Genomic DNA, 14,747 nt, shown 5'->3' on the forward strand with positions numbered 1-14,747 from the left:
AAGCTATTCCCCCAATAAATCCTAATGAATTTACTACTCATGCTATTATTTTCTTTCGTTTTATTTATTTCGGTGCAAGTTCCCTTCAAAATTACCATTTGAATCACACATCAGAAGAGGAAAATCCCATTTCGCAAATTGAATAATTCCATCATCAAAATCTTCTCCTACTATTTAACCCTCTGAATTTTCAAGAAATCCAATTTTCTCCTCCAAACCCTGGATCAAACCTGCAAATCACCAATTTCAAAGCAAAGACGAAGTACTAAAATTCCAAGAAAAATGGCAAAAACAGATGAAATTCACACCATTTCCTTATCATTCACTGGTTTACCAGAAGATGCGCAACGCTGCATCATCTCATTTCTCATTCCATCAGATATCTCCAATTTTGCCAGCACTGCAAAGCGCTTCGTTTCTCTTTGTCGTGATGACCCAAGACTCTGGTTTAACATGTGTGACCGAAAATGGGGATCGAAAACCCAAATTGACAAATGGGGTAATGGTAAGATTTCCTATAAGCTTCTTTACAATACCCTTTCGGAGTATGAGAATCTTATTGGATTCTGGTGCCGTAATGGTGCTGAATCTGATTCCCCCTTGATTTTTTTCGAGTGGGGTCCGTTTTATGTAGCTGGTTCTAGGGTTAAGCCAGCAAGAATGGGTACTTATAAAGTGGTTAAGTTGCCGTTTTTATGGATGGGTATTACTCCCAAGGGTGAAATTGTTAATTATCTTAATCCTGTGGATTTATTGGAAACTGTGATGAATTCAGATGATTTGGGTTTTGGGGTGAGTGAATTGGTTCCAGTGAATGTGAAATTCATTCGAAAAACTCATGTTGTTGTGAAAGAAAATGGTAATAAATTTGGGTACTTGGGGAATGTTTCAAACTCGGGGAATATGAGGGAAGAGGAGTATGAAGATTTATGTGTGTCTGCTGGGAGTTCGCCGGATAGGTTGATGTTTGAAATTTATCAATATTTTGCCAAGAAGACAGGTCCTGGTGGGAATGGCTCGGCGAGGAGGCAGAGAAAATAGCGAATTGTTCACCTACACCAGCTAGGCCTTTGCAGGGATTGTGGAAGGTCTTGTTCCTGCTTCCTTTTGCTTATATATAAGTTTGCAAATTGATTGTTGTGTTTTCTTGCCTGTGGAAGTATTCTGTTAGAGAAAAACTTGATCTTTATCAGCAGTTATACTTTTTCATGAAATTAAGGTTTGGCCTTTGATTTTGTTCTTAAAAATTTACGTTTGCATAAGTAAAGCATGAAACTTTATAGAGATAATTAGGTATCTGGTTAAGGTGGTAACCCAGGACTGATCTAAGTAAGTATAAGTAAGTTAAGAATAAAGCTTTATAGATATGACTAGGTAGAGCCTTGATTTTTGATGAGGTGTAATCACTTGTGATTGTACACCGGGTAATATGCATGTATGCATACTGGGTGTCGTATTGATATGGAGTGTTAATCTTCAGTAAAGTGTATGAGCACGGTGTATGACACAAAAAAACTAGCTGCAAACTTGAGCTTTGGTAATTTGCTCTATTTATGATGCCACTAACCATTATGTACATGAGGTACTGATTTTCAACTTATTTTACCAATATCCTTATTTTCTTTTCTGTTTTCTTACCTGAAGTTATGTTGATCATATTTGGTCCTTCTGTATCCCAGCTTATTCCTCTCAGTAAGAACTACCATTTGACAATTTTATTTATAAGGGATCCAAATACCTTCTTCCGGAACTTGAAGGGTAACTTCCGGTTCTGCAATTCCAAGTGACTTAAGTAATAACTGCTCAACCAAGACGTATATCTGGACTTGTACATTTGAATTAAATGCTGGTTTGCTTGATAGTTCAAGTGTCCTACTGTCTCTGTTAGGATTTCAGTTGCAAGGGTTTCCTGTTGTATCCGTTCTAGTCTTTACCCTAAAGATATAGGTTTACTAATTCTTCCAATCAAGAATTTATTTATTTTTCTCTGAATTTTTAAAGATTCCTTCAGCAAGCATGTTCTATGTGCCTTGATCAAGCTTTTTTATTGGCGTAAAGTTGAACTGTTTTGATAATATATTTCAATATGTGCTACTGAATACTTATCCTCCATTAGGGTTAAGGTGAATAATTCCTGTAATAAATCAACTGTCACCCTCATGGGTAGCTTCCATTGATTTATATATGAACTGCATGGATTGCAGATATTTAGTTTGCCAGTTTGTACATACTGTGTACTACCCTTATGCTGAAAGGTGACGTTGATGCATACTTAACCGCAAAAAACCCGCTCATCTGATGTTTTGGCTTTGCTTTCACTGCAGGGACTCTGCAATGATATGATTTTGGAGTTCTTCCTTGTCTCATATGGTGAAATTGGTGGTGTTGCTTGCAGAAGGCTTGTGGATTTATGTTTCCCTTTCTCTACCTATGTCCCAGTAGTTTGGATTTCGAATACCATATCCATTCAGTCTCCTTTATCTTCTGAAGAAAAAATCATATATGAGAGTCGCATGCATATTCAGCCCCTTACCGAAACTGATGAACCATGTGAGATTCTGCCTTGTTCTGATAAGAGAGAAATTTCGTGCATGCTTTGCTTGAACTCAAGCTACGGCTCGGTTGCTGTACATCCTAGGCAGGCGGAGGGAAGAATTTGGCAGTATGAAAATGGGACCTTTGGGTTTGGTTTTCTGCGAGACAATTACATTATAGACTTGAGATGTATTACTCAGAATGGTCAGGTATTGGAGGGAGCAGATTTTTCTTGTGAATGATCTTTCTGTGTACATTAACAGTCAAAACTCAAAAGAGAGAGTGCAGCAAGAAATTTCCTATTTATAGTCTTTGAGCATGTTAGCAGGTTTTATTATGCTGGGAAGACTTTTGTTCTGTTGTAACGATTTGTGTCTCATAAAAATCTTGATTTCAATGTAACCTAGATGTTTTCAAGCTTCCTTTCCTGTATGAATTTGACTCTTTTCGTACTCTTGTTCTTTCCCTTTTCAATTCTCTCTTTTTCATTTTGGCATGGCAGGGTGCAAAGGCGATTAGCTGGTTAGTTCAATATCTATCATGTTGAACTTTGATATACTCATTAATCAACATTTAAAGTTTTCATTGTGCATGCAGCATTTTATATCTTTGTTCCCTCTGGCAGCTTCGTGAATGGCTGGTGAATTTTGTGAACTTTCAGACATCCTGCTGATTTTCTTTTTGTTGTGTACTGAGAAATTTCTGATTCTTCGCAAGTACGTGTGTCTGTTTCTATTTCTTGCCTTGTGTGGAAATGATATCTGAAGGGTTGTATACCCTCTTGTGCCAAATCTTGCCTTCCTTTTTACAAAATTTGCTTTTCTCCCCTTGTCAAGTTTCTAGAGTGCTGTTAATGGATTAAAGAGTTGTTATCAATGAAAGTATCAAGTAGAAGAGAGGATGGAAGTGGCTGAAAACAAAGTGGTCTCGACCATGGCGCAAAATGCAATGTCATCACAACAACATACCGAGTGAATCCCACGGGTGTGGGGTCTGGGGTTTGGGAGGGTAGAGTGTGTGCAGACCTTATGGATCATGTGAGCTTCAAAGGTCCATATGTAGTTTTAGGAGGAAAAGAGTATGTTGCAAAGATTTTCGTGGCACTGGACAGAAAAATCGTGCTATATGCAATCTCATTTAACATCCACACAACACAAGTGAAGCACAATAAAAAAAGGTCAAAATCTTCACACAGAAGCAGATTACAATTCAGCATCAAATAAATGCAAGATGCGAGAAAACACAGGCTGCGGAATGGAAGCACATTAACGGATGCTGCTGAAGACCTCAATGAAATAATGCTTAGCACGTTCAGATTCTTGAATATAGGAGACAGGTAGACATGATAGCGGAAAGCTAAGACACGATCAGTTGTTTCGTCTGTTTATGATTCTGCAGTAACTTCTGTTGTCATCGCGGGATTCATCTCGTGGTCACCCTCAAGCTTGCTTAAGTTGCCTTTCTCCTTGATAAGTTGAATGTGGTGATGCTTACAGTAAAGACGCCCTTCATGGGCAATATAGTTGGAAGGGCTAATCACACAACCTCCATGGCTACATTTGAAGCAGCTCTTGTGGTATGGTGTACCATTAACTGATACCTATAAACACAAAATCAAGTGTTAATGTATGTAGCATTTGTTGCAAAACATTAGCATGAAACATGTCAACTATACAAATTTTACGCAAAAAGATTACTTATCGGTGGTGTTACCTTTTCGGTTGGGTAGACAGTGTTCTTGCAGCCAAAACATTTCTCCCTCGTTCCACCAAACATGCTTGTCACTTTAGCTACCTGTGGTCTCTGTTCCAAAGATTCAACTTGCATTCAGTAAGTAACCTAATATTCTGTGTCAGCAAAGCTTGATCATTCATTCTCAATTACCTCATTGTCAATGTGTTTCTGTGGTTTCACAATTTTTGGTGTCCCTGTAGTAATGTTTGAATTGTCAGTAAATTTCTGTTTCTTGCAAAAAGTTACTTGGAAATTGGAATTGTCCATGTTATCCTCTACCTTCAAAGCTTTTGTCCAAACTGCCAGTTTGTTTGAAGAGCTGATCAAAGTGTGGTCTGCAGTAAAGAACTCCTTCAAAGGAGTTGTAGTTGCCAAGCTGCCAATTGGATAGAGTTGGAGAATAGTAAAAGTTAAAAACTTCTTTGCCTTGAATACTAAGTCCATTAAAAACTGATGAAATTTATAGAGTGGATATGACATATAACTTAGTAATATTGAACAGAATGTCAAATCTACTTCTTTTAGACTCTGAAACTACCCAGAGACCATTATACAGGAAACAAGGGCAGCCAGATGCTCTAAAGATCTCGCTATGCCGTATGCGCGATTCACAAAACGGCTGGACCACAAGGTGTGGTGGACACAACCTCACCCTACATTTATGCTATAGACTGTTTCCATAGCTTGAATCCTTGACCTCTTGATTGATTAACCTCCTGGTTAGATGATTTTTACTAGTTATTCCATGACTCCCATTTTACTTGCATAAAATGATCTTGATGATTTTGCAATCAAAATTGAAGAAAATTCTTATGCTAGACAGATTATATCTATGGGATTGTCATGAAAGACAAAATAGAAGTTATAAGTAATAATTACATGAGAAAGCTATAGTCTTTTTGTGGCCAGTTTGGAAGAAAGCTATAGGAAGAAAACACTAGGTGATCTCTTATTATCTGTCGTAGCTTTAGTGGACAGAATTACCTGAGACCGTATCACCTGATGAAGGTGGAACTGACATGTATCCCGTAGAATCAACCGAGGTGTGTGAAAGCTAAACCAAACACCACAATTATAAATAGATTAGAAAAGATTAAAGAAAGAAACCTTGAGGGTGCCCTTGCAGTGATGGCATCTGAAACAAGCTTTGTGATAGATTCTGTTATCTGCAGTTAATTTGTCAACCAGATAGACAGTCTTGTCACAAGCCATGCACTTTTGAGTTGTTCCTGCAAATGCCATGGCTATGATGATCAACTTCTACACAAAACAAAATCAAGTTGCTTCCCTTATTTCCTTGATTTTTTTTGCACTTGATACTGGAGTTTGGAAGAAAAAATAGAGAGGATGTATATGGAAGATAAGGATGAGAAGCCAGAGAAAATATGATGATGATGCTGAGAACAGCAATTTTAACTAATTAAAGAAATAGACATTTTCATATCTTGTCCCCATTATAACATCACCTAACAACTCAGCAGCACTCTTTTTTCTTTCTCTCTTTCTCCAATATTTTTTCAATTTTTAAAGCTTCTTATCTGTAAAAATATATACTCCTAACCTTTTTTTCTTCTTGAAACAACATAAAGTTGAGGTTAAAAGAAAATGATTTGCAGTAGCTTTGTCCTGTGACTTAGATTTAGGGTGTTTGGTAAAAGTAAAATGAAGAAAATAACTTTCCTCATTGGAGTAGAGGAAGAAGTTCGGTAAGTTACATTCGATATTAATCATCTTCTCCTTAACCCCGCAACTTATAGATATTTATCTAGATTATATATAAATGCTATCACAATATTTTCTGCTTACTCATCAAATATCAGAAAGTCAATATACAAAATCACTTATTTAGACGCTATAATCAAACTTTGCATGGTAAAAAACTTGAGTAATAAATACTTGTAACATAATTGGTGAAGGATGGAAAAATCAGTGGAAATAAAGGAATAAAAGAAGTGATTGTTCCTTGCATGAGCATCAAAGGTTCACATGCTTATTGGAGCCCAGTTTGGTAGAAATGAAACCTTTTCTTTGCCACATGAATCATAATCATATCACTCTTATGAAATATCTGTTTGCTGTCATAGCAATTATGCACTGTTAGATTACTAAGTCCTTTTGATTGTTTTTTCTCAAAAAAAAAAATTATAATTTGGTGGACCACATTCTTATCAATAACAACCTAAAAGAAAGTTATGCTGGACCATCTTATTGTACAGGAGTTATGCTAGACATGATTCCCAATACCAAGGGATCTTACCCTCACCTCCAGGGGCGGATTCAGGATTTGAAGGTTGTGGGTGCGCACTTTGCTTAAGTTACACACCAAAGTCAAAGCACCCAACCAACACTTTTGTCTATGGGTGCTTATTAATACATCACAATCGATTTTACTGTATTTTTTATATAAAAATATAAAACTTTTACCGGGGTCAGTAGGTGTTCAAGCACCCGGCAAAGGCTATGTGCATCCGCCCCTGGAGGCGATTGTAGGGTAAACTCGCATAAAATACGAAAATTTTTGCTTTCAACCTTCATCGCGTCAATTTTTAAAAATATTTTTTCAACCTACCTACCCCACCCACATAGCCTAAAATCCACACCGCCCCGTCCTATTTGCCATCCCTTCGGGCACATGGCATAATCATGTTATTGATCTGTCAATGCCAACACTGTTTTCTTTTTCAATAGGAGAGTAGAAATGAAGTAATTGATGTAAAGTATTTATCGACACATATATGGGAGTAAGAAATTTCACCTATATTAAACAACTACTCACCTGTTGAATCATTGACTGTTTGAGATAGGAATATTTAAAAAATAAGTCTTATTTAGGCTGGTAAAAGTAAAATAATTTTACTAATATCAGTAAATTTAACCTCTTATTGCAGCTTAGTACTACTTACATTTCATGTTATTGTATCTGTTTTGATATTAAAGAATTACTCTTTTGCTGTTGGTCATAACTTGAATGTAAAAGTTCTTTACATTAACGGTGTACTTCTAGACGAAATGAACGGTTAATAAATGGTAAATTAACATATATATTGCAACGTAAAGCAAATCTATATATTATTAATAGGAGACATGTTAAGTCAAGTGGCATCGCCATTTGGCATTTTAGCACTATAAATCAGTTAGTGTAGTTGTTAGTTATTATACAACTTAAATTCAAGTGTCTTATTTAAATTAGCCAATAGAATTTTCAATTCCGGACACAAAAAAACTGTCGCTACAATAAATTTTTGAACATTTTATTCCATTGATTTTAATTTACCCCATTATTATTAAAAGGATTATTATTATTATTAAAAGGATAAATGATAAGGCTTAACTGATGGTTTTTTAAACTGCGGACTTCAAAAGTCTTATAAATTCTAGGAGAAAAAAAAAAACTTCTATCTCAATTTCGAAATTGCTCATTGTAGTTTGTGCTCTTGATGCAAGAAATATTTTATCTTACTGTCTTTTGAAGGCATCGATCTTATTACACATCTTTGCCTGCAAAATGTCGGATCTCTATTTTGCTTTGTAGTAATTGTTGTTATATTTCTTTTCCCTTTTTTGTTTGTTTTCTCTAACCATTGTCAACATATTTTGAACTCATGTGCTAACTTTAAATAATAAGTATAATAGTCCATTCATTTTAGGTATATATGCCTCGACTTATTATAGACCTTCTCAAGTTACTAATTAATTTGAGTGAAAGGCTTAAATCCCAGAATTTTAATTAGATGTTCTCCCGAAATATTACTTTCGTGTAGTATTATTTTGCACTTCTCTCTTAATTTCATGATGAATAATCTCTCTAAATTTTTACACTATCGGTTTTCACAGTATTTTTCAATTAAGTGGCATGTAAAATAGACAGTAAAATTTTTTTATACTCCATTGACCCTTATCTTCACCTAGAAATACTAGCAGATGTTTGTAATGTAATAAGTCATGTAGTATTTGAGGGATTCTGAATTGTTATTCAGTTACTTTTGGCAAATACTTGATATTGTAGAAGCAAATTCAATTAAAACATCTTACATGGATAAAAATTGCAATAGCAATATGTAAGGAAATTTGCTTCCTTTGCACGAGAATAATAAGATACACCAATCAATTGAAGGTATTAGATGTCTTATTTGATCAAAAAATCAAGTAGGCTATGTTATTTTATCAATGATCTTTTTTTATTATAAGTACTTTCTAATGCTAAAGTATGAGCTTGAACTGTCAAAGATAATGATTGTGCGTATTCATGGAGATGAATACTGTTCTTGATAGAATGATCATGTTTAAAGTGGTAGTTAATCTCTTCAATGTTGAGGCGGTTGCTGATGTTTATATAGATAGCAATGATGAGGATATTATAATGCAATTATATTTCTCCATTCAAAGGTACATTAAATGTCTATTGTTTTAATTTCATATCTTATAGCATATTGATATTGTTGTTTGCCAATTCAGCATGGGAGATAAATATTTCATGGTAATTAATTTCGACCCTCTCTTTTAAATGTTTTGAGTTAATTTCTTCAATTATTATTTTATTTGTCTTTACGAAAAATCTCATCACCACAATGCTTGGGCACATATAAAGAGCGCACTATTCATTTTCACAAACTTCCTATTTTCATTTTATAGGATTTCACGGTTGATAATGGCATGATCTCTCCTTCTTCCAAAGAGACCTTGGTAAGAAAAGTAGATTTGGATTTGGATACATATCGTATGTGAAGGAAGTTGATAATAATCTCAATTCACTACTCTCAAGTAACAAGGTCGAGAAAGTGGTTAAAAATTAGGAAAATGCAGAAAATACTTCCTCAAATATTGACTCTTTCTATTTTATTTCTAGCGTCGATAAATCATTTAACATTTAGTGTCCAAAGATGCCCGTTTCATATGGTGTCTACAACCATTATGATCTTATGTGTAAATTTGTGTTCTTATTAATTAGTTTCAGCTTTAAAAAGATTGTGGTTGTGGGAAATCTTTTATGACACCATCCATTAGAAAGTGAAATTATAAAAAATATTAGTGACTTGGTGAGAAGATGTATATCTAAATTTTCCTCCTTAGGAGGAAAACTCTTAACACAAAAGGTTTGTTGTTCCTTATACAACTATGAGTGAAAAATGCACTCCAAGTGTGAACTATAATTTTTGGATAGCAGATACCTGTGACGATATATGGTATTGTCTCTTTTTGATCCAATTCATTATTAGAAAATATGAATTTCTATTTCTCAACACCATCAACACATTCTACCTTCTATGCTTTCTCTTAAAAATTTATTTTGTTAATGATTCTTTATATTATGTTTAGGTAATTTTTTCTTTATTTCTTTTAAATACTGTGTCGGAAACTAATTGATGACAATTTAAAGGTGATATTTGAAGTAGTATCAATTATAATTTATTACTTCTGTATTTGCTATGGTTTGTTAGGCATGTCTGGAAAAAAAAAAACTATTCTCAATATTTTAATTACAATGTACTAACATATGTTGAGAGTGAATAGAGCATACTTTTAAAAAGAATATGTTTTCATATATTTAGGTTACATGTAATTAGAACATAAACGAAAAAAATATAAATTTAAAGATAAAAGAAGCTCATATAGATTATAAAAAGACAGAGTCTAAGTTGATGTTTAGACGGATTTAAAACTTTTGTACTTATTTTATGGTTATCCAATTATTTTTATTTTTTTAGCTTAAAAATAAATTCTTATAAGCACTTTTTAATTTTGCACAAAGACTTTAAAGTGCTTAAAAATTATTTTGAAACTTAAAAACACTTAAAATAAGTCAATTTAAATGGATCTTAAGTTACGATATACAATCCGTGCATCGCGCGGGTACTATACTAGTATATGATTAATAAGTTGAGTATTACTAGGAACTACAAAAAGATTCATTTGATAAAAGTGATATTTGATAAAATAAGTGATTGTGATATGTGGAGCAAACCATGTTTGTTCTATTTGATGGAATGGTAAGTAGCCCTAAGTATGAAATTATTTTGTTGGAGAAAGTTTTACCCGCGAATTTGAATTTAATCGTACCTCAAAGCGATATCTAACACGACCACTCGTGAGAAACAAAAACAAAACCCATTCTTAATCTAGACATAATAGTCTCGACAACAGTGTAAAACTTCTTATTAAGGGCAAAATCGAAAGAACAAAGCAAATTGTTTCGAATTCAACAAGAATCACACTTTTTTTATAGCACGAAGAGGAAATTAGCCCAAGAATATTCTAATTTGTAGGTATAAAAAATTCAAGGGATAAATTATCCCGAAATAAAATAAAAGATCACTTAATCCCTTATTTGGTTGGAGGAATTAATTCAACCCGGGATAACTTATTCCACCATTTTACCCTTGGTGATGGGATAACTCATTCCATATACATGGTGGGATAAGTTATCCCGGGTAATCCCGGAACAACTAATCCCGGTATTAGATATCTCGAGATAACAATTTTCCAACCAAACGACCCCTAGTGTACTATCCCATTCTTTTCATTAAAAGAAATGATATCACATAAATTGACATGAAAGGAATAGCAACTACTACTAGAAAACTCAAATAAGGATCATTAATCGTAGTACCATGATAGGTGCAATTGGTACTAAGTAGTAACATTGGAACAGAACAAAAGTTTTTCAGAGTGTTGGGAGAATTTATCCCACATTGGACACAAGCAGTGAACCGAACAGCTTTGCCCCATATTTAAGGTTGTCTCCAATTTGCAGGCAAAACCACGCAGCCACGCAATGAGCACATAGCGAACTATTCTTTCGCCTTTTACTAAAGAATACCGTGTGTGCGTTGCAAACAGTGGCATACGCCAATTTTTGGAGGGACTTTCTCCTTTAGGGGAATCCCCAACAAATCTTAGTAAAAATGTTTTCTTCCTACATTTTCTCCACTGCTGGTAGAGTTATACTCCCTTCCTTCCAAATTAGAATTTTTTTAATTTGACTTTTTATTTTATTTATTTTTTTACTAATTGAGAAAGTTTTTTATTTTACTTACGTTTTTATTAATTAAGAAGAGATAAATTTTTTTTTTCATATTTTATTCTTTACATTAATTATTTTTAAAAAGGATTATATTATTAATTATTTTTCTTAATCAATGTGCATCTCAATTTGGGACGGAGGTAGTATTTGTGTAATCTCTAGCTACTTAGAGTTATCATTGCCTACAATGTCAAAAAATGTACTTATTCCGTTTTTATGTTAGGTCGTTATATTATTAAAAATAGTTATCTTATATTAGTTGTTTGATTGTGCGTGTTATTAAATTAAGAAGCATTAATTAAGTCAAAAATTTTCAATATTATCCTTGCATTTTTTTCTTTTTTAAATATTCACACTTGTTTATAAAGTTTCAAAGTTTCAAGAAGCTTTTGAAAAGGTGAATTAGTTCTTACTTAGAATTTCTTAACATATTTGTAAAAAGGAAAATGATCAACTAATATGAGACTAACATTTTTATAAAAAGAAAAATGACCAACTAATATGAGACGAAAAAAGTATATAAGAACTTATTTTTACGATGAATTTATTAGAGATATTATTTCATTTGAAAATTTGGATTTCTTACTTTTCAATTTTCTGAAGTTTTGTGAATGATGGTGTCAAATGGGCATCGTATAATTGTTGGATTCTCGAATGTGAAGGTGGTATCAAATGGGATACAATGTTAGGGCATGAAGCTATGCACCGACACCAACATCGGTGATTGTTTAAGAACTTTATGTCTCACATGTTCAATACATTTAAAGCATTAATTGTACATTTTTTTACGCTATATTTATATCATAATATAAGTTCAGATGCTCAGCATTTAGCTCGTGATTAGCATGATCACGTATCACCTCAGCAAGAGGATAAAACTGATGTTTATTTTTTTTATTTTAGTCATTCATTTTTTAGATAATTAGAGTTAGTTGAGGGTTTGTCCTAACAACTCGTCTTAGTAGAGACTCTCAAACAGACACGCTAGTGTGTTCAACTTTATGATTTATTAGATGATTTTCATTTTGACTTCAGTATTGAAATTCATTTTAATCATTATTATACTATTCATGTTTCTCAATGAATCTCATTTTATATAGTGTTCTTAGGGATTGTTTGGTTGGGAAAGAGTTATCCCAGAATAATTAATTATTTCGGAATTAGCTATCTCACTACATATATGGGATAACTTATCTCATCATTATGATGTAAATGGTGGGATAAATAATTCCGATACTAGCTAATACCTCAGACCAAACATGGGATAAAATAATCTTTTATTTTATCCCGAGACTATTTGTAACACCTCAGAATTTTTTTTCTTTGAATTTAGTTTAATATCTCGAATAAGTGTAACTCCTCATCTATAGAGAGTGACGTGGTACATATGGCTTAAGGATTATTATATTTGTAGCATCTTGAAAATAAATAAATAAATAAATTGAATCTAAGTTAATAGTGTGAAGGAATATAACATTAATTTTATGAAAGCAATGTAAGTATAATTATTTATCTCAATATTTGATATCTATTAAAATAAAATAGTAAGTAATACCTTCAGATATTTTCTTTTTATATATTTGTTATTAATATTGAGAATACGTGAAGGCCACTTCTTAATTGTTTTTCCTAAAACTAGTGTCAAAGTGAAAAAGAGGGGAGCATTTTCTTATTTTCACTGGAATTCCAGGAAACAAGAAATAATTGTTGGGTTCAATATGTATGAAAAAGGTATGAATGAAAAATGAAGAGAAAAATGGTGGAAGAAAGGAGACACCAATTTAGAAGGTGTACTTCCAAAATTGAAAAGTTCACTAATTCTCCCACATTGATGGGAGAAGGAAACTATGGAGTGTTTTTAATAGAAAGCACTTACTCCACATGCTAATTGAGGTAAGAAATAAGAAATGCCTCGCGTCGTTGCTCGCTCACTTGGCTTTGGATTTGGATTTGATCAATGAGATCTGTCTTTTTGGACAAAGTTTATTTCACGTAAATTTAATCCGAATGCCAAAAGGAAAATGCACCAGTAATCATCCATTTATACATGCATACAGATTTTGAAACAGTATTTTCTGAAATGATACACTGCTTCGAACTGATGCAATTGTTCAATGAAATTATATGTCTGTTCAACGAACTGATGTAATGTTTTGTGAACTGGTATGTCTGTTTGGAGAAGGACACGTTCTTTGGGTAAACAGACATGAATTTCCAGAAACATCACACCATTTAAGTGAACCAATGCCACCTTTTCGAAGAGGCATCTCACAGGCTATATAAATCTACTTTCATTCACAGGTTTTGATATGAATATTTTTTGCAATAAACTCTCTTCTTGTCTTTACAATACTCTGTATGATCAGTCAATCGATTAAGTGAGTTCGACGATATTCCAATTGTTTGAGGTACCACTACAGTTGGTATGTTTGGCCATTTTATCCTGGGAGGAAAATTCCGCAAACTCGGGTACAGTGAGGAGAATTATTTCCTTAAGGAAAGTTCGTGAATTCGGGCGACTTGGCCATTTTTGTTTTCATCTTTATTTCTGAAAATAAAATACACTTCTAAGAAAGATCACTTTGATCTTGTGTTGAGGGTATTTACTGCACTTCATTGTATTCTTGTTTTAAACATAAAACTAACGTTGAAGTTGTTGTTCTACATATACAGATTCTGCGTACCCGTTGAAGGAAATAACAATAATGTCATCCTCTGTTTTTCTCTTTCTTTCGTCCTTCTTCTCTCCTGTCAACAGTGATAATTAATCTTAACTTTCAAGAAGGAATTATAAGCAGAGGAAGGGTACCTATGTTCTTCGGATCATACGCTTAAGAATTTTGTGGCAACGTTAAAGAATTTCAAGAACTAATTTATAGTATTTATAGTTGAAATTTAAATTTCAAGAGGTAAATTCCTTATCGAATATGACTATAGATAAGCATTTGGGGATATTCAATCTAAATTTTATACTATATCTTGAAGTAAGTTAAATTAGTTAGGTTCTTGAATAAAAGGTAAAAGTTGAAATTGGATAGAATTGTTGGAATTATGTATTAAGTGAACTGTTAACTCGTTGGCAGTGAAGTAAGTCGTTCTATATGTAAGTATGTTTATAGAATTTTCTTCATCAAGGATAAGAATTGTTGATTGTGTAAACACCATTAATGAAGGTTGTGGAGCTTTATGTACACTAGGTGTTCGATAAAATGTCCTAGTGATCCAATTATTTTATTTTATAGTCGAGTATGACGTGAATAAATTATGGCTATGTAGATTGAATTTTTGGGGTCGTTTGGAACCCGCAAATCTACTTTATCTATGAAGTATTGTAAGATAAAGGGCAGCCCGTTGTATATTGTGGAATTGAGGTATGTATAGGTAAAACCTCCTTCTCCTTTAAAGCACGACGTATTGTCGTTTGTTTCTCCTAAAATAGTTGGCATAGTCTCCTCTG

The 14,747-nt window shown here is 33.4% G+C and overlaps 1 protein-coding gene, 1 non-coding gene and 1 pseudogene across 2 annotated transcripts; 2 read left to right on the forward strand and 1 right to left on the reverse strand.

Annotated features, from left to right (window-relative positions):
- The first annotated feature begins 10 nt into the window (after positions 1 to 10).
- LOC107867243 lies at positions 11 to 2,963 on the forward strand (annotated as a pseudogene).
- Positions 2,964 to 3,639: 676 nt separating this feature from the next.
- LOC107867241 (LIM domain-containing protein WLIM1) lies at positions 3,640 to 5,870 on the reverse strand. The gene is made up of 5 exons (XM_016713389.2): positions 5,377 to 5,870; positions 4,549 to 4,645; positions 4,420 to 4,463; positions 4,249 to 4,338; positions 3,640 to 4,135 (listed from the first exon to the last, which is right to left on the reverse strand). The coding sequence occupies exons 1-5, from the start codon at positions 5,509 to 5,511 to the stop codon at positions 3,920 to 3,922; spliced, it is 582 nt and encodes a 193-aa protein (XP_016568875.1). The 5' UTR covers positions 5,512 to 5,870; the 3' UTR covers positions 3,640 to 3,919.
- A 5,162-nt stretch (positions 5,871 to 11,032) lies between these two features.
- On the forward strand, positions 11,033 to 11,150 carry LOC124898368. The gene has a single exon (XR_007055335.1). It is a non-coding gene; the product is annotated as a U5 spliceosomal RNA (small nuclear RNA).
- The last annotated feature ends 3,597 nt before the right edge of the window (positions 11,151 to 14,747 follow it).

Source organism: Capsicum annuum, chromosome 4, assembly GCF_002878395.1.
Source record: "Capsicum annuum cultivar UCD-10X-F1 chromosome 4, UCD10Xv1.1, whole genome shotgun sequence".
NCBI lineage: Eukaryota > Viridiplantae > Streptophyta > Magnoliopsida > Solanales > Solanaceae > Capsicum > Capsicum annuum.